Source organism: Euleptes europaea, chromosome 1 (assembly GCF_029931775.1).
Source record: "Euleptes europaea isolate rEulEur1 chromosome 1, rEulEur1.hap1, whole genome shotgun sequence".
Lineage (NCBI taxonomy): Eukaryota > Metazoa > Chordata > Lepidosauria > Squamata > Sphaerodactylidae > Euleptes > Euleptes europaea.
In genome coordinates this window covers 87,765,946-87,786,692 of record NC_079312.1, presented here as the reverse complement: position 1 = coordinate 87,786,692, position 20,747 = coordinate 87,765,946, and the positions used below count along the sequence as shown (strand labels likewise).

Genomic DNA, 20,747 nt, shown 5'->3' with positions numbered 1-20,747 from the left:
TACCCATTAAACAATAAGATTAATGCAAGCAAAACCTCTGGGACACAGAGCACAAACTCCATTCTCCATGTGATGGTGGGGGGAACACGTAAAGATTGTGTTTTCCCAACACTAACAAAAAGTAGCAGCGGAGCCCCTAACTTGGCCGCTAGAGGTGTTAAATTGCTCAATATAAACTAGATAGTGTGTGCTCTCACTAGTTACAGCTGTTGTGAATTATCACTATGCTTATCTTGTATGCTTGTGTGAGTTGGCATTTAAAATGGTTAAAAAAAAACACTTGCCTTTCATTAACCCATTCTTATTTCTTTTGTGCACGTACACACATAAATATGTATGTTGACTGAGAATCTACTTCATGATGGTAGTCTAGCCCATGAAAGCTTAAGCATCAATAAATGTGGTAGCCTTTAATGTGCCGCAAGACTTTTGCTTTTTGTGTTTGCTGCAACTGAATGCATATCCCCCCCAGGAATCTATAACCTTGAAAAGCATCTCTGACCTGTCTTCAAACAATAAGCAGGAACAAATGGGAAAATGGAGCCATGTTTCTACCGATATTTCACCTTAGGGTTGCCAACCTCCAGGTGGGGTCTGGAGATCTCCTGGAATTACAGCTGATCTCCAGACTACAGAGATCAGACCCCCTTGAGAAAATGGCTGCTTTGGAGGGCGAATTCTATGGTATTATACCCCGCTGAGGTCCCCCCCTCCCCAGCCCCAAATCTTCAAGCATTTCTCAAGATGAAGTTTTCAATCCTACCTCAGGTGGATAGTGGTAGGTCTTCTGTAATATTGATTGGCTTTGAACTTGTTTCTTTTGAAGCCGTTCTGGCACTGTGCATTTTCTAACAGTATTCGGAAGTATGAGTTAGAGAAGAGGTGGAATTACCTATAGATCCTTTTTCCCTCTGTGCAACTACTGGATTATTGCCTGGTACACAATGCAGCCATCTTAACAAAAGCAGAGAACTGTGTACAGAAAAGAGTTAGATATTTACAAACAGATCAGAATAGGAAGCAGTGACCCACCATGATAGAACTGAGCTACACACATCCCTTTCCCTAGCTCCTAGTCAAATACAGAAATCTCCCAAGGGCGTTAGGAATGCCACTGTAAAAAAAATGAATTTCAAGAGCTGTTGTATTCCTAGACCTCAGAGTCTAAGGCAGGTAAGCGGGAATAACACTATATAAATGCTAAGTATCGATTACTATGTGCTCTACAGCATCCAAAGGGTTTTCACATATATCATCATTGTACACCTTCCAACATGACTGTAATTAATCCAGTATTACTATTCCCACATTGTAAACGGGACCTAAAGTTTCACTTGATTTAATGGGTTCCCCCAGGCATCCTTGCACACAGACAACTAGCCTTCCCCCTGACATGCTAGCTTTCAATGTGTAGATGTAGCAGAAGCAGGAACACTGTATCCTATGAGCCCCCACCTGCAAGCGGTACAGTCCAGACTACTTCATTTGTTGTCTGCCGGAACTAGGCCTGAGAAGGAATGCCTTGTCTAAGGCCTCCTAGTGAATTAGTGGCACAGATTGAACCAGGGACATTATGTTCACATCTCAGCCTCTTCATTACTGTGTTATACTAGTATGGAAAGAAACAAACGAGAAAGCAAAGTTCAAGGGTATACCACTCAGCAAACCACCTCATCCACTCGATTAGTCTTTCTAGCTGCCTGAACCCTAATAAAGAAGGGCTGTTGTATGATATAATATACCAGGCAACTAAGAACACAGTGCCAAATATAGTTGGCATGTTCTCATTACAGCATTCATGTCAACAATTTGCACATTATGTTAACAGGCAGAGCCCTCTGCTGGCAAATTGATACCCTACACAGAGACCAGCTGCTCATATCCTCTGAGGAAACTTTTCAGAAGGAAATTGCTCTCCTCATATGAAAAAATTCTTTAATGTCAACGCTCGATGAAATACTGATTTATCGAGTGTTGTAAGCACTACCGCAAAACTGTGGAAACTGAAGAATGCTTGTGAAACTGCAAACTCCTGGAGAATGGGTAATTTTATAAAATTTGATATGGCAAGATTATGCATGTTAAGACTAGCAATTAACTGCTGCTTCAACAGCCATGTGTATGCTGACAAGGCAAAGGCCTTTTACATTTCTCTACCAATATGTGCTAGAATTGCATTTTTCAATAGCTTGTCAGTGCAGGGAGCTTGAACAGCAGTCACAGCAGTCGTAAAATCTCACCCCGAAGAGAATAGTTTTTTCCATGTGAAAGGCTACACAGACTACTATCTCTTTTCTTCCTTCCCTGGCCTTTTATGCATGGCTGTTTCCCTAGGAGTCACCCCTCTTGACAACTTTGGGTCTTTTAAAAATTATTATGCATGTCATTCACCGTCAGAGGTTGCCTCCCTCACCCCCTTAAATTTCCTTGTGTTTTCAAATTAGAGATAAAACAGGTCTCTGAAAATGCGGGCAAAACGCGGGCAAAAGCAGGAGGAGCGAGGCGACCTCTGACGGTTGGAGGGGTGTCAGCGAGGGAAACAGCCATGCATAAAAGGTCCCACTTTATCTGTCTGCATTAAGGCTGAGTTTGATATTCCACGCAATTGACCAGAGCTACAATTAGCTTATGCAGTTCATTCTGCACCATGTATCCTGCTCTTCTAGGTTCTGTTTCATAAGCTCCAAGACCAAGTGCAAAGGGTTATGTCATGTAAAATTGCCATTTATGTGCCCTGCTACGGTATCAGTTGCAGGGCCTTTGAGTAGTCTAAGAAGAGAATTCTCTTCTCCCACAGCTCTTCCCCCCACCCTCGCAACATACTTCTTTGTCCCACCCCCATTTTCCCCACACAGGTCAAAAAACAGATCACCTTGGTGCAGTGACTGAACACTGACTTCAGGGGAGGGGGAAGAATGACCAAGCAGCAAAAACAATAAATGCTGTCTTTTTATGCATATTTAAAAAGAACAGACCATTATCAGATGCAAATGAATCAGGATCTGGATAACTGATTTAAAATTTATTTTAATTACATTTATTTAAATTTTCTGAAACCATTTTTGCCCTATTCTATACAAATATAACCCATCATGTTACCATTGCTTGTCTTTTTTGTTGTGTTCTGATGATAACATGAAATTTTTAAAATGTCAGAAACAGCTTTGCACAAGAACACCAAATCTCCCAGCATTGGTTAATCACAAATTAGATTCAGAGGATGGAATCTACGCTATGGGTACACAACACCATCAGCAGAAGAGCAGAGAAAATGGCGTTATCCCAGCAAAAAAATTTTTATTCTAGAGATAGGGATGAGACAAAAATAGTTCCCACTGCAGACATCGAGGTCTTGGTGAATATATAATCAGACGCTGTCTGCAGGCAGAAAGGCTACAAGGCACCCTTAGAGACTCAGATGGCAGATTCTCATGGGCTCTGCATTTTTACTGCCATCACTGAAGCAAGTGCTGAAAAAAGGGTAGAACTTGCAGGCTGTAGCCTGATGGAAAGTGAAGAGATGGGACATGTCCTCAGCATCGTAGAAGGCCACCTTGTTCTCCTTGCAGTCCAACAGGACACCCACTTTTTTCACCATGCACTGGGGCTCAAGGCGCACCTGGGGAGTAGCTGCAGCCCAGTATTCAGAGTTTCCCCGCAATTTCAGAGCCCAGTAGCCATTCTCGGGGCACAGCCTGACTTTTGCTGTCCGATCTATGGAACCCGCTGCCACTCCTAGGTCCCACTTGGCCTTGCTGCCCACCCAGACCTCCCAGTAATGCCTCCCGCTCTCAAAGGACTGTCTTGCCAGCACGTTCACACACTTGAGGAAACGGCTGGAGCTGCTGGACACACAGTAAGGCTTCTCTCTCTCTGTCACTGAAGTCTGGTCTTTGGAGAGGATCAGGTTAGGATGGGCTGATTCTGGATCGAAGATCAGAGGCGCAGGAGCTTTGGGAAGAGAGTGCAGTGGAGCTGATCAGCATGCTACCAACTGTGTCTAAGTTAATGGGCTTCTGTTATGCCCCCATTCCTACACCTATTGCAAGTGAGGAAATTCACCTGGATTGACTGATTTCAGCATCCTCCTCCAAAATATGTACTGCAAGGGTCCATCATACTTGTCCATGTGCTGCTCGAGGCTAAAGGCAGGCAATGCTTCAACCTGCATGGCTGGCCTAGAGCAGGCATAAGAAAGTCTACTTAGAAGAAGAATCAGAAGAATCAAAAGAAGAATCAGATTAACATTCCCAAGTCCCAAAACAAAGCACAACAAATCATCAAGCTTTTCAACACAAGAAACCAAAAGAACTTGACACCCTTATGCAGTCGAGCTGCTCAGAGCCTGACTTGTCATAAAAATCTAACAGACAAACTGAGGGTTGGATCCAGACTAAATTTTCTGCTAATGGAAGGGGTGCGGTAATTTCTACCAATTCCCTCTTCCTGCTGCAGACACCTCAATTGCTTCTCGTGCTGTTCCTGAGGATCTCCTGTCTCCCAGGAGCAGCATTTTGGGGAGGTCAGTGGGTGGCAGTAGGGAGGGGGGCTGGACAGAAACATTCTGTTTCACCGACAGAAGTACCTCACGTGAATAGAAAATTCAGTCAGGCTCCAATGCTGAAAGAGCCCTGCGGTGCAGACTGGTAAGCTGCAGTACTGCTGACCAAGCTCTGCTCACGACCTGAGTTTGATCCCAACGGAAGTTGGTTTCAGGTAGCCAGCTCCACTGAGCAGAAAATTTCTCCAGCAATCCACATTTTGTCACAAAGCAGTTTGATAGCCCAACAACAGAGAGCAAAGATAGCTTTAAGCCTTGCCTGCAGCACAACTTGTGACCCAGCAGTCCACACGCAGCGGCACACCAGAAGCTCAACAGGCCCCCTGTTTTTCTGACTGCCTGGCTCCTAACCCCCTCCCCAGGAAGTCTATGAATCACCGGGCAGGATATGATATATGGCTGGTAGGCTGCATTTGGCTTAATGGGTCACAAATTGTGCAGGACTGTACCACCATACCGTTTGTTCCACCAGACCCTCTTTCTGGTCTCCTTCTGGAATTTCCTTGACAGGAGAACCCACTCAAGCAGTTAAACCCAGGAACTCTATTTCAGTGCCTTTATTTTACCCGAGCCCGGTTCTGCTTCTAGCATCTGATATTCACAGGTGAACAGATCTACCTATGTTCCCTCTGTCTGCACACCAGCCTCTCTCCGAATTGTTGTTCTCAGTGCTTTAAAAGGTCTAGTGATAACACCCTCCCCCCCCCAAAAAAAAACAGTCCCTTAGCAGAGTAGGTGAGATGAAGCCAGCGAAAAGAGAAGCAGCTCTTTTTCTTTCCAGACACGTACCTGACAGTCACATTTTCCACCTGCAACAAAAAGCAAGAAAATTAACAGTCACCTCACTAAATCCTTACAGCTTCTCAAGGAAATTAAACTGTCCTCTTTCTTTGCATCTGTACTGAAGCACAGACAAAATTCTAACAAACCTATTTCAAGTGGAAGCTAACCCTGAAGGGCCTGGACCAGTACTGTGGTATAATTACAAGTTTCTGCAAGGGGAAGTAGAGAGAAGAGAGGAAGGAACGATCCTGGTTCCTGTGTCTTTCTATCTCTCTTCTGTGCAAAGCAGACACAAAACTCTAGAGTCTGAGGCCTGAACAAATAAGGACTCCTATAAACTATTTAAATTTATACATTTCTATCCCACCTTATCTCCTTAGACACAAAGCAAATAGTTGCCTGGCAAGAGACACTTGTTATCAGAGCACTTCCAGTAATCATTAATGAGGTCTCTTCCCTTCTCCCCCACTTCACTGGGCCCAGCTGCGTTATGGAATCTCTACAAAGGCAAGATGTCTCAGGCAGGAGGAGTGAATTTCACCCTGCCTCAGTTCTAGAACCTGAAGGGGCAGCACTGAGAGCCAAACTAGACGTTGCAGTGACTGTGAGTCCAGCTTGTGGCCGAGGATGCCATTTTAGAGAATTTAGCCATTTAAAAATTGATATTAGGGCTTCCATGCGGTGGTGGCACCATGTGAACTTGTCCCTCCTATGATGCCTTTCCAAGTGCCAAAAACAGTCACGCTGGGTGTCCGGTTAGGCCCTGACCCTTGCTTAGTGCTGGCACAGAGCATGAGTTTGGTGACTGAGCCTGCCACCTTTGGATGAGATGTCAATGGCATGGCTGAAGGAAGGGCAAGCCCAGGCTGTCTGGACACTTGCCTGAGAAAAGCCTCTCTCACAACAGAAAGGCTTTTAAAAGTGCCACTTACTTCACCATACATACCTTTACTGTAGGTTTTAATGTTTTGGAATCATGTATCTATATGATGTATATATTTATCTGGCTCAAAGGCACCCTGAGCCCAGCAATTGCCAGGAAGGGCTGGGTATAAGCTTAATAAATAACAACAACAAAGACATGCCAATTCCACCCTTTCAAATATTGTTTTTTTTTAAAAAAAAACAAGTAATCTATTTAAAATAACAGGATTCCCCCAACAAGACTATTCCCTTGTGACTTACTCAGCTACCCACGTTACTCTTGCTGACTTCTGTCCCTTAAACAGAAGGAGGAAAAAGATTAGACAGAAGAAAGACAGAAGAAACTTTGCTAATGTGGATGGTGTGCTATTGCTAGAACCACCATGAAGTAACAGCACTGACTGACCAATACACAGCATCATATTACATTTCAAAGAGTTCCAGAAAAAGAAGAGCAAATAGCTTGGAATTCCTCCAAAGGAAGCCACTTATTATCTGCAAAGCAGAGCATTTCTTCCACCCTAGAGTCTATGCCAATTCTCTTCTCGCCTCCCCCAACAGTCTAACAATGTCTATGGCGCATGTACTCTAAGCAACTAAGAAGACAGCTTCAAGATGCTCCACCCTTCACCTACAACTCACGCATACAAAAAAAGCATGAGGTGCGACATGGAATAAGAAAGAAGCAGTGTGCCCTGGTAACTCAGGATTACTGTTACAGGTTTTTTTAAAGGCACTGCATTTCTAGTGCCAAATGTTTTCATAAGAACCATTTTGCTTGACTCAGTCCACACGACAAGGCTGCCTCTTTATTTACACCATTCACAGATCAAGAACTCTGAATCCCAGAGCATGATTCCCACAAGAGAGACACGGACATCCAGCAGAGTGTTTCTGCGGACAGAAAGATTTCCGTCTCTGGAGTGTTATTTTCTCACTTCCCCCCTACTGTTGCAGGTGCTCTTTCTCCTAAGGAGCAGCATTCTGGGATGCAGCCACTGGGGGGGGGGGGGGGAGAGAGAGTCGTGTTCCAAGACAGAAATCCTTCCATCCACTGAAATGTTCCATTGGATCCAACCTGGCAAAGGCTCCGACAACTCACTTCACAATAAAGCTACAGTAACCATGACAACTGTACAGAAGTATTACATCACTCAGTCAGTTACATTTCAAATATGAGGATGGAAAAAAAGCTAGTTCCTGTGATTTGGGGGACAGAGGAAATGAGATGGAAATATTCCTTTTTGATAAATAAGGCGTTGCACAGTAGGCAGGAGAGAGAAGGATATTGCTGCCGTGGTGGCATCTCTCTGAAAAGGAGAGGGGATGGGAGGCCAAGCACAGATAAAGCTAGTTTCCACCAGAAAGGAAAGCATATAAAAATGGTACGCAGAGGAAATCGACAAGGACATGTGCAGGTCTAAGCAATATTTAATAGGGTTACAAATACAATAACGTGTATTATAGGCAGAGTTGAGCATTTTCAAAATGGAAAGGGTACATGCATCCACAAAGGCCATAACCCAATTAGTTCCTTCCATGTTTCTCAGAGCACACTTAACCTCCTTACCAGCACCCAGAATATGGCAGTATGTTGTGGCTTTTCTGGCCACCTTTTTTTTTTTTTGAGGGGGTGGGAGAGAAGAATCTCCTTCCTGCATTATCCTGTTAACATCTGGTAAAATATAAATCAATCTGTGACAGGATGTTGTTGAGATTGGAATTCTCACTGTGGGGCTGGCAGTTAGAAGTGTGCAATGAGTTCACATCATGTGCCGTTTTTTAACTAGATGTTGGTGGAAGACCTGGGGAAGAAGAGGCAGGCAGTTTGGCCTTGATTGCAGCTGCACACCTCTCCTTGCAATATGCCATTTGTACTCTCTGAGTGTTTGGATTGTTCATAGCACACTTTGTGGGCCATGTCTCAGAAACAGAATGGTGAATTTTCTTTCCCCTTCTTTTTGGACCCATGAGAGCAAGTTTGATGTAGCAGCTGGAGTGTCGGACTATGATCTGGGAGACCCAGGTTCTAATCCCCACTCTGCCATGGAAACTTGCTGGGTGATCTTGGTCCAGCCACACTCTCTTAACCTCCCTCACAGGGTTGTTGCCAGGATAGCAAGGAAGAGGGGAGAATTATGTTATAAGCCACTTTGGTTTCCCCATTGAGGAGAAAAGAAGGGTGTAAATAAATAAATTTAACTACACTATTTTTACTATTTCTTTTCTTAATTATGGTTCCAATTGCCTTATGCATCACTTTGCTCCCCAAGTTCTACTCAGATTTCCTAACACACACAAAAAGGACAAGAGGATGCTTCATTTGGCATCTAAACTCACCAAATGCAATACTGTGATCACTTCATTACCAGTGGAGCAAGCAGGAAAGTTCTGTCCCTGCTACTGGCCTGGATGCTCAAGCCCCCTAACCTCTTTCTGAATTGGCTCAATGAATCTCACCTCCAGCAGCAATGAGTTCTCCAGTTTTTCAAGGTTTTGCTGAATGTGCTCCATGTTTTTCTTCAACTCGTAGATCCCCTGTTCTAAGCGTGCAGACTCTCCTTGCAGTCTTATCACCCACTGTTCCTCCTCTCTGGCCAGTTCCATCAGCACAGTTCTTTCTTCTTCCTCCAGGACACGACGAAGATGCTCAAATTCTGCTCGGATCTTTACGTTCAGCTCGCCAGACATTTTCTGATCACAAGAAACAGGAGAAAGAATGTGAAGCACAAACACATCCACGTACATGCACAGAGCTATCGACTCTCCAGATCCCTAATCTTTGTGGGCTGGAAAACAAAAATCAGGAAGAGAACAACACATGGTCCTCTTTATGCAAACCATTTGCATAAGTGTCCACCTGTTGTTGCCAGGGGTATGGCTTACAATATTTCTACAGTTTAGGGAGTCTTCAAAGGTGAGCCCCGTGGCGAGCTCTTCCTCTGCAGCAAGGCTTCTGAATTCACCCAGGTACTTCTGGAAGCAGCCCTGATGCTAAACCACTTTTAAAATTGTGTGGAACCCTGACATGACTTCTCATACAGTGCAAAGAACTGGTCTTGGAAAGCAATACTCGTCAAATAAACTCTAGTGCATGGATCACAAATTCTTATGCATGCCTAAACTGACAGTTTGGACAGCAGCCCAAGTTGACCGCTTGCAGTGCTTAGGAAAGCTTTATGCGATGCAGTTGATGAGCTGGAGGCGGACTTGCAGGGAGTTTGTGACTTCAACTTGTGAATGACTTGTCAGTAATGCCACATTGGTACAATGATATCACAAGTGACAAAGGTCTGAGGGATTCCCTGGCCAGGAAACTCACAGTCAGGTATTCCCTGGTGCTGAAGAGGTTTACTGCAATCTTCATATCATCATGATCATGGTTTCTTTCACCTGCACAGCTGTCACAGTCCCCTTGCAGGGAACTGCCCCATGATACTTCGCAGGGCTGGATCTAATTTTTTTTAAAGGGGGCAAAAGTACAAAATGACGCCCTCCCATATATTATATGCATATTTTCTTTATATATACATATATAATCTACAACTCTTTTAAATGATAGAATAAATTGTGTTGACCTCTATGAATTGTTAATGAATAATTACACTTTTACATTATCTTATCTATCGATTTTCTATGAATAATGGTTCCTTTGACACTTATCAAAAGTGTAAGTTGTTAAGGCTCATAGAAGAGAACATTCAGAGCCTGTTTAAGATTGCTATCCTTCATGAGATCAAGGATGGAGAATGTGGTATATTGGTACTGTTGCTTTAAGGACAAGTCATAACAGGGAGAATATCCTTAACAGCAGCCACGAGGCCTTGAAGTGATCATATTTGTCTGTAAATTTCACAAAAGTTACTTAAACCCTATTTTCGCTGTACTTTAGATATTTAAAAGATCTCCCCCCCCACAAATGCATTGAGTGAAGTGAAATGCAAAACAGTCTCACTTAGCTTTTGACAAAATAGTGACAGGATGAAGTCACTTTGAAAACTTTGCATACACAATTGCACAGCAAGCTAGCTCTTTCGTAACACGAAATGGAAGACCCCTTCACGTCCTATGGGAAGATTAGTTTGAAAGCTTATCACCAACCAGGGGGTACATTATCCTCTTAATGCACTTGTGTAACTTCCATTAGCATTGATGGGAATTGTATGTAATTGCTGAGAGAATATATATTATGTATTTTTATTAAAACGGAAGCACCAGTCCATTGTGACTGGTTTTCTTATAACGGTAGCAACTGTGTCAACTATATTTTTATTTTTAAGCTTTGCTGGCTGCTGGTCAATATCTTCTTCTTTTTAATTAAACAGAAATTAGGTATTTACAATTGCTTTCCTGTGCTAGGTTGAGAAACTTAGTTTTCATAAAATTTTGAAGTGATCAAATCAGGAGGAGAATATCATGTTTACCTAACCCCCTGCCCCTTCCACACACAATCCAATGTGCAGGTACTGGTTAAAACACAGATGCATTATGTTTTTCAATGAATATTTTTCTGTGGTTTCAAGCAAATTTGTTTCAATGTGGGATTCTAAAAGCACCTGCTCAGATTCGTAGCCCCAGGCGCAACTGTGCAGAAGAAACCAGAGGAGGGATTTAAATCAATAACGTGCTCACCTTTTCAGACTCTGGAATGCTCCAAGCCAGGGTGAGTAGTGAGGACTCAAGTAAGACTCCCAGAAGGCAGCAAAGGGATAAAATAAAAACGAGAAAAACGCAACTAGGAAAAGACAGAGAGGCTGGCCAGAGGAATGAGCTTTGGAGACTGCAACTTACAAACTGCAGTAACTTTAGAAAAGGGGAGGAGTCTCGACTGTGGGAGAAAAAAAATTAAAACACAAGAGGGGGAAAGTGTGTGTGTGTGCACGTGTGGGGTGGGGAGCGCTGGAAGCAGAGCTCCAGGAATATTGATGAGTCTTGGCACCCTGAAAGCAGTGTTGCTGGCTTTTGTTTATCCTTTTAGACCAAAGCAATGCAGTTGCAAACAAACTGAGTGCCTCTTCCCCGAGCGGAAAGGTGTTGGGTAGCTGTGGGCTGTTCTTTCCTTGCCCTGCATGGTTACAAATCCCTTCGCCACTCACAGACCCTGGTTGCCTTTCCCTGGCCAGCTGTGACTCCACCTGATGCCGGGAGCCACAGGGCACCCTGCAGCCAGAAGGGCTGTGGTGGCAGGGCAGCGGGCAAACCATGCAGCTCCTACATGTCCAGCTGTGGCCAACAGTTGCAATGCTTGACTCGACCCACCAAGCGTGCCCCGCTGTACGCCCTGCTGTGCAGCAAGGGGGTGTGCTTGGCTGGAGTGGACAGGACAAGGGCATCACAAGTCCATGAGGGCGCAGAGCATGCAGCAGCCAGGGCTGCCACTGCCCCCTCTCTGCCCGCCGCTTGGGAGATTAGTTTTAAAGGAAACTAATAATTTGATTAACTCAAAAATAAAAAAAGATCCTGCCTTTTGTCTATTGGGTAGTCCTAAAAAGAATTTAGATAAAGGTGATAGAGTCATATGCCAATATAGTTTTGCTGCAGCTAGACTTACAATTGCTAAGAACTGGAAGCAAATAAATAAACCTTCAATTAAAGATTGGAGAGAAAAGCTATGGATGTATATGCGGATGGCCAAACTTACAGATTCTTTACATGGTAAAGATATGGATGAATTAAAAAAAATATGGCTAAAGGCCGCTGCATATTGGGGTAAATTGGCAAAAATGGATTTTACAGCTATAGTTAATGAATTATAGATTAATGTGTTTTTAATAAATGATTAATATAATAGATTTTTGAATACTGTCATAACACCACTCCGGGAGTCCAAGGGTGGAGGGCACAAAGGTGGGTGGTGGAGATTTGGGCATTATATATTTTATGAAGGATAACATACATTGTATTTGTACTGGATGTAATAGTGCTCTGTGTGATTTTGTATTTTTGTTTGTTTGTATTGTATTATGATTTTATTTTGTTTATTTTTTGTTTAATTATAAAAAAGCAATAAAAATTACTAAAAAAACATTATTGCACTAGATTGTGACAATAGACTGATATACATATATCTCTCTCACAATAATGTTATAACAATCACAATACCAAGTACCAATTAATTTTTTTTTTAATGCCAACAAACAAGCAAACCAAGAAAACACCCTCTTGTGGCATGGGAAGGAAATTAGCAGCTACAGGGTGCAGAGCCATGGAAAACAATGCTGATAGGGGTAGGACCTTCTTAAGCGTACAACTTCCAGCCAAGATGGCTTGCTAACAAACTTAAACCTGCATCCTTTTTGGAAAGATTAGACCAAAGCAGGTTCGAAAAAGTATCAAGGATGGGGAAATCCTGGAAAGTGGGCAATTACAGGACAACTTGCAAGAATGCTTTAAAAAATAAAAAAGCCCAGGGTAGTTTGTAAACCAAGGTGGAAGAAAACTTCTGTGCAGATGCAGCCTGAAAATCTGGCACACCTGGAGACAGAACACCAAGTCAAACTCACTTATTTCCTTCTGCTACACATATAGTTGGAACGACGTTTTAGACCAAGGGTTGTAGAGATCACATACATTGAATGGGCACACCCTAGGGTTGCCTGGTCCCTCTTCACAACCAGCAGGTTTTTGGGGTGGAGCCTGAAGAGGGCTGGGTTTGGGGAGGGACTTCAATGCCACAGAGTCCAAAGCCATTTTCTCCAAGTGAACTGATCCCTATCGGCTGGAGATCAGCTGTAATAGCAGGAGATCTCCAGCTAATACCTGGAGGTTTGCAACCCTAGCACACCCCTGAAAGAAACCCTGCCGCAAAATGCTTTAGGATTCTGAGCAGAACCTAAAGCAGCTCAGCGGTGGGAGCATTTATGAACTGCAAAACTATTAATTCTGCATAACAGACACAAAAGATGGAATGCTTTATCTGACATTTCCCATTAATGAACTGCCTTTCCATTTCATTGGAGGTGCCTTATTCATGGGTTAAGAAAAAATAAGCAGAAGTCCCTTCCCTCGCTGTTTACTCTTGATAAGAGTTTTGATATTTTGTTCGCCTCAGCTTCACCTCTTCTTCTATTTGCACATCTCCAGTTTACATCTCCCCAGTAAACCTGGCAATTCAGATGCAACAGTCATGAGCTAATAATTCACATTATTTATCTCTGACCTCTTACTTCTGTTCCTGTCCTGTAGATGAAGGGTCCAGAAGTAAACACGAATGCCCAGGTGAGGACACAGCGGTGATGCACAATGACATCAAAGCCACCTTCGTATCAACCTCTCCTTCATTAGTTAAAAAGAAGCCTCTGCTGCACATTGAATGTGAGGGTTTCCATAGTGAGCCTCAGTCTGTATTATGAGTGATTAGAGTTAATTTTGAATTCAAAGTATCCTTCTGAAGTACACGCTACTTGCAACTCTCCATTGTCAGTGCTGACTGGCAATGGCTATTAAACTAGGCCACCAAAGTTCTTTTGATGTTGCTGACAGACTTCACCCTCAACATACAAAATATTATGTCTCTCAGAAACTGTTCCAACGTACTCATTCCCTCATCACTACAATCCTAAAAGTGGGAAATGTTAATCCTATAATCACTGCACATTACAACTGCGGGGGGGGGGGGGGGCGCAATGCTGTCCATTTAAGAGTCTTACCCCATGACACTCTGACCTCTTACCATTTTTTCTCTGTCTACTCCCCCCACCCAGCCACGTGTTCCAGACATCAATAAACAAGAAAACAAGAAGAGTCCCATGGGATCAGACCAAAGCTCCATCAAGCCCAGCATTTTATTTTCAATATCAGTTACCCTGATGCCTTTATGAAGCTCACAAACTGGTAGTTCGGCTATCTATGGATGATATCCCCTCCCAAAAGAGGACAAAAGCCCACAAAAAAAGCACAAAAGGGGGGGGGAGGACAAAATCTGCACATGCCAATTTACATTCAGATACATACATGTATATAATTTAAATAGAAACACACCAAAGTACCACGTCCGTCTGGGACACAGTTCAGCTCCTTGAGAGACAGCCTGTCACTCAAATTATACAAAGAAGTTTCTTCTGCCACCCCTACCCCGTTACCTGGAAATCTGGGGATACAGGTAAATGTTCCTTCACAAATGCACCTCTAGATGCCCAGGGCAAGAGAACTTTAATCTGTGCTTGGATGATAACCCTAATTGTGACTAATTTTTCTTTTCCTTCTGCCCAGGAGACCATGGGGATGCTTCCAGCACAACTGACTTCCAACATAGAAAACACAATTTTTAACACCCCCTCCCCCAGAAAAGCAGGACGTTTTATTTCACTATATGCATGCTTTAAAATAACCCTTAAAAACAAAGGGGTAAAAGAGAAAATATCAAAATCTGCATAAAAGAATAAAATTATACAAAGTCTACATGTTAGTTACCATAATTTATTCCATTGCAAGGTTTGGGTTTTCTGGGGCATAGATGGCCGGATCCTTCCAGCACAGAATTCTGGGAAGTCCTGTCTATAACTTCATAAAGAACTACTGCAGCCAGGGGCCCTGAATGTTCAAAGAGTGAGCATGCACAGTATACTTGGCAAGAACTTAGAATACTGAATGTTAGTGCATATGTACGTGCACGTTTGCTGGGAGAATGCTGCTTTTCAAATGTGTGAAGTATTTAAATACAGCAATTATTGTAACACTGTACAAAAAAAGAAAACGAGGCATTCAAGATGGAGCTAATCTTTTAGTTACAGGCTGGCAGCTCTCCAAAACTTGCTGCTCTGCCTAGACCAGATGTCAGCTCTTAGCAGTCCTTAAGCATCTGGTTCCTGTCTAGGATTTGCCTTGCCAGCTCATTTGCCAAGAGCTTAACACCTCCCTTATTGATATGTTTCTCTTCTCTGAATGTTGCATTGGTGATTAAAAAATAAATAAATCATGAAATACTGCTTTGAACTAACTAACTGTGATGGACAGGAGGCTTTCCTGCCCCTGAGGGGAAAATCAGCCAATCACCTTCGAGAAGAGAGATGAGATGTTGGAGGAAACACAGGTGAAGAGGGAGTTGAGTTCTGCCTCAGGCAGAGAGCAGGGAGTGCTCGATTGTTAGACCTTTCTCTGGTGATGAGCAGACCTTGTGCCATTGAGTGACTCTGGGGAAAGGGCAGGCTGTTGTGGGTGGAATCTTGTGTGTGACAGAGGATCCAACCTAGTGGCAAGTCAATAGAAGTTTGTGACTGAAAGCATTGTAGAAAAGTCTAACTACTCTCTGAAGTCATACCCAGTTTAAATTTTTGTGCCTCAGCTAGGTTTCTACTTTGTCTACCTGGAGACCTGTGCTGCTGGTTTGTTCTTTTAAAACCAACCTGTAAATAAATAAATCTTCTTAGTTGTTTATATATTAATCCAGTCTGAGGGATCTCAAATCTCCTTGTGCACCACAAAACTTACCTCACAGCAGCGAACCCAAAGCCTATACACTTGCTAACTGTAGAACACCTGGAAACTGAGGGGAAGGTTTATAGTTCAAAATGAACCTAGATCCCAAAAATCTTAAGAAGCTGTGCGCGTCCCCTCAGTAGGAAAAAAAAGGCTTGTCATACCATCTCTTAAAACTGAACAAACTATTATGAATGCAAAACACATCCGTTGCATACAGAGAAAGTGACTCAGTGCTTACAATCCTCTTATTGAGTGCTAACATATATAAGCTGGGAAGATGTGCTCGAAACTGAACCCAACCAGGCCTACAGTTTAGTTCAGAAGTCCCCATGCACACCACTTCATAGGTTAATCTTGGCCACATAACAGGGCTCACTAAGTCCCAGGGCTCTTGGTACCCACCCTTTCGTCTATCCTGAGAAGCTACAGAAAATCAACATGTCTCTCTTGGTAGTCTTTACTCAACAGGGAGAAGACTAATCACTGGGAATTACAAACATAAATGTACTCCCCTGAACTATTATTTGCTTACCATCTACAGTTACTTAGCAGGAATTTTCTGGTTTTCTAAAAGAAAAAGGTTAGATGGAAACGTGACTTAAAAACCTGCTGGCACCGGTGAAAAGGCTCGAGGTAGTTTTCACTGGCTTAGCCGCATTAAGCTGTCTCTGTCTGTGTGCGCCTCAGTAATTCCCCTGCTACTCCCTCTGCGCAAGTGCTGCAATTAGAAGTATTAATCTTGCCATCTGCTGAGGTGCCTCAACAGATCGATGGTCATCAGGGTGGATGATTAGTTTGCGAAACCCTTGGAGCAACTGCTATTTTTGGCTATTTCATCTTTCCCCCCGAGATTTAAGATGACCATTAATATGGAAGCCCACAAACAGTAAGATGTCCCAACCATAGCCTAGATGACCAGGTAAGCCTTTCAGGGGGCAGAGTTTGGCATTTCTCCATTTGTGTTACTTCTCTTCTCCATTTAAGACTCTCTGACTGACGTCTCCTAAAGCTTTTTTTCCACAAGCAGAAAAAAGAGCAAACATTCTAGCTAGCCTTTGTTTCTGGGCAGCCTTTTTCTGCACACCTCATCTAAACAAGCCACCTCAAAACAGAGCTCACAAGGAAGCAACATTGGAGAAAGGAACATTACCAGGAGGCTGCTGAGACTCTCTTCTGCCACATGTTTCATTCTTATCAGTTTTTCTCGATCCTGCTGAAAAGACTGGAATGCCTCTCTGAAGTTTTTCTAAGAGTGAAAATAATAACAGTAAAGTAAGCCTTAAATCATATTCATTTTGTCTGCGACAGGCCCCGCCCCACATCCATTTGACAGCCAATTGGTAGACTGGATAGATTGTAGCACCTCAAATTAGGATTCATATCCTCCCAGGGTCAAAAACAATGTAACTAAGGGGATAAGCGCTCCCCCTTTTTAAAAAAGGTTGAAAGCTAGGAGGGGGGACTGTCCAGTTCAGATCAGGCCCAATTTGGATCAGAATGTTTTCCCCATGTGGCAAACTGCACATGAAGCAAATACCAGTCCCCTAATAATCAAATATTTTGCTGAGTTTCCAAATGATAAAAAGTTAGATAAAAAGTTAATCTAAAAAAATACTCTAATCATCAACATATGTATTAGGCTAATCACAAAACTCCAAAGTAATTACGGTTATTCTAAACTACTGAATAACTTTACAAATTGTACTTTTAATAATTTTAGGTGAGGTATCTATAAATGAGAAAATTCATTGGACAATTCTTCTCTTTGCCTTTTATCCTGAAATAGCAGTGTGAGACTACAATTTTCAAAATGAAATTTAAATAGGAATACAACAGAAGTAGCAGCAATTATTGAACAGAGAAGGCCAGATTGTTTGTGTGGTCTGCTTTGGTGGTCTCCCATTAAAGAGCTAACCAGGGTTGACTCTGCTTAGCTTCAGAGATCTGATGAGATCAAGCTTGCCTAGGGCTATAATAAAACCAACTAACCCCTGAATTACATCCACTTCTCATCCTTCATCCAAGGAGTGCAAAGCAACATATGACAACCTTGGGTGTGAAAGAGAGCTTAATTTGCCAAATGCTGCCCAGGGAGCTTTGTGGACCAGTGGGGATTTGAACCCCACAAAGCTGAGAAACTCAGACTCATCCTGTGTCAGGAATTCATTTTTGTAGGATGCTTAACATGTTCACACTAAATTTTTCATGCTAAGAGCTGCCTTAGCCTTTGTTTGGTTTTACTCTGCATGAGCAGAATACAAATGTTTAATCTTTGACAAATATCTTTATGTCAAGTACAATACAAACTACAAGAGTGAAATAAAAAGGCAACAGCAAATTTAGGAAAACAAAATTAACTATGGGTTTAAACTGATAGTGAGATAAAGGCAGGAACAGAATAAATTACGAAGGAGAGGTGCCCATTTGGCTCCGTACTCCAAATACAGATGTATGGACAAAATGAATTGGAAGGCAGAGGAGGTAACAGGAAAAAATGTAGAGAGAGATATTTTACAGCGGCCTACATTTTTTTAACTTTAGAAACTGCAATGGAGACAAAGAGATACTATTTGATCAGTGCCTCCAAAACATTTTTATGAGACAAAACGTTTGCATCCCAATGTTTCTCCAGAATCCATCTATTGGTCCAAACATATTAGTCACATGCTTCCCTAGATTCTTTTGTTATACTCTATTGTCACTATTCCTGCTGAAGGCTCCTACAAATGTACAAATTGCCTCTGCTTCAAGTCTACCATTTTGGCGTCATTGCCTAACAGCCATATGAGGGGTGCCAAGCTCCACAATTAAGTTACAAAGTCACACTGCAGGAGTCAACAAAATGAGCAACGCCCTCGAACCACCAGGCAAAAGCAAGAAGGCCACTGCTGAAAAGCTGCTTACCTGCATTCTTCTTCTGTGCTCCTCGGAGGAGGCCTCCCGAACTGTTTCCACAACTCCGGCAACCAGGTAGTGGGGGCGGAAGGACCGTGCGGGAAACTCTTGCCGACACTGGGGACAGGTGGCAACTCGTGAGCATCTGTTCCAATAGCGCTGGATGCACTCCTTGCAAAAATGGTGCATGCAATCGAGCATGACTGGGTCCCGGAAAAGGTCATAGCAGATGGCACAGGTCAGTTCTTCCCGGAGGCTCTGGGTTTGGTTTTTTTGGGTCATTCCTGTAGATACACAAGGCATAGCTTCTGCATTACCCTGGCACTGAAGCAGTAGTGTGGGTTGCACGTTCAAGAGAAACACACTGTTGGAACACCATGATAGGAACAAGCCAGTTATGTACATGGATATGCTCTAAATCCCTGGAGATGTTTCCAGCTGGCAAAACTAGCTCTCTCGGAATGGACACACTCTCCCGGACATTAGGTTTGCCTCCCCACTGCATTCAACGACTGTGCAACAGCTAGAAGTTCAACACATGCACTTGTCTTAACATGGGAAAATATTAATGAGAAAAGTTGCAGGCTGCCACAGCAAAGACATGGAAGTCCTGCCCTCCATCTACAGTTGCCAATCTCCAGGTGGGGGCTGTAGATCTCCTGGAATGACAACTGATCTCCAGACTACAGAGACCGGGTCCCCTGGAGAAAATGGCTACTTTGAGGGTGGACTCCATAGCATTATACCCCACTGAAATCCCTCCCCTCCCAAATCTCCAAGCATTTCCCATACCAGAGTTGGCAACCCTACCTCCTCCCCATGGAAACGCTATAACGTGGCGGGCTCTCCAAAGACACAGTCAGAGCAGGCCTCCCCCCTCCACTTTAAGCCCTGCGCAAGAGAAATTCAGCCCGTCAAGACATCATCATGCAACACCCGTTGAACTTCTGCCCATCAAAGAGCTGTTAAAGACAGAACAAGAAAGAGAGGCCCGTAGAGAAAGGAAAGCTGCAGCGGGTAAAGACACCCAACCTGTTACCTACTGAATGTTAAGACTGCGCAGAGAAGCTGGAGGGAAACCGGGGGGGGGGCTCTGGGTGAGTCGGAAGGCGACCCCAGCTGCTACGTTAGGGCCGTCCGCCCTGCAGAGCTGTGCACCGAGCCCCACAAGAAAGGGGCAGAGCTGTGCACCGAGCCCCCTTCCCGACAGCACTTTGCGCAGTGGCCGAGCTTCGTCTTTCGTGCTTTTGTTTTCGGCCAAGGACTCCAAAGGAGGCGCGGGACTGCAGCAACTCTGCAAACTTTCCCCGCGGGAGAACCCGCCCCGCTGCTATTGAACGACGGCCGCCCGTTCCAATCAGGCTGAAACCAGAAATGCGACCTCGTCGACTATTGGTGGACGAGGATGATTTCCCGCCCCCTCTCCTTTGCTACGCTCCTGAGATCTCAAGCGCGTGACCTATGCAACGCTGGGTCAGCTGCCTAGTGTTGCGGGGGGGGGGGAGTAGCTGAGTGCCGCCTTTGGCTCACTGTCTGCCCCTTCTGTGGGCTGAGGATATTTCTTTATTGTCATTACATTTCTGCCCAGCCCTCCCCAGCCAAATATTTTCAGTCGTAGAAAAGGGCAAGAGTCCAGTAGCACCTTAAAGACTAACAAAAATATTTTTCCCGCCATACCCTAGAACCTTTTTTTGACCAGGGACCACTAGGACTTTTTTGTTCGGTGCAGGGACCCCAAGGTTCAAAATAAAAATTCCGAGAATTTGAAAATAAACTTTAATCATAACGGTTAGTTAAACATTAAACTTAGAATAATATTTGAATATATATTTTTATAATAGATAACTTTTAATTGAAAATATTAGTTTATTATGAGTTTATAACTTTGTTTCGCGGACCTTAATTTCGTTCTCGCGGACCCCTGGGGGTCCACGGACCCCCGGCTGGGAACCAGTGCCCTAGACTAACAGGACTACCCACTGTAAAATATTTTCAGGTTAGACCTCCTAGTTTTTTGTTTATCCACGTGCAGGGACAATGTTGTGTGATTCTCAAGGGCTGGGCTTGCCCCCATTCTCTGCAAAGTAAGGAGTCAAGAAATGTTGGTTCCAAACGTCTACCACACCCTTCTACTCCTCCGTAGAGTTTTACTAAATTTTACACA

At 43.5% G+C, this 20,747-nt stretch overlaps 1 protein-coding gene across 1 annotated transcript; it reads right to left on the bottom strand.

The window, feature by feature from the left end:
* Positions 1-3,389: 3,389 nt before the first annotated feature.
* Positions 3,390-18,865, bottom strand: LOC130492335 (nuclear factor 7, brain-like). The gene is made up of 6 exons (XM_056866136.1): positions 18,593-18,865; positions 16,839-16,934; positions 8,729-8,962; positions 5,351-5,370; positions 4,063-4,178; positions 3,390-3,951 (listed from the first exon to the last, which is right to left on the bottom strand). The coding sequence occupies exons 1-6, from the start codon at positions 18,863-18,865 to the stop codon at positions 3,407-3,409; spliced, it is 1,284 nt and encodes a 427-aa protein (XP_056722114.1). The 3' UTR covers positions 3,390-3,406.
* Positions 18,866-20,747: the final 1,882 nt, after the last annotated feature.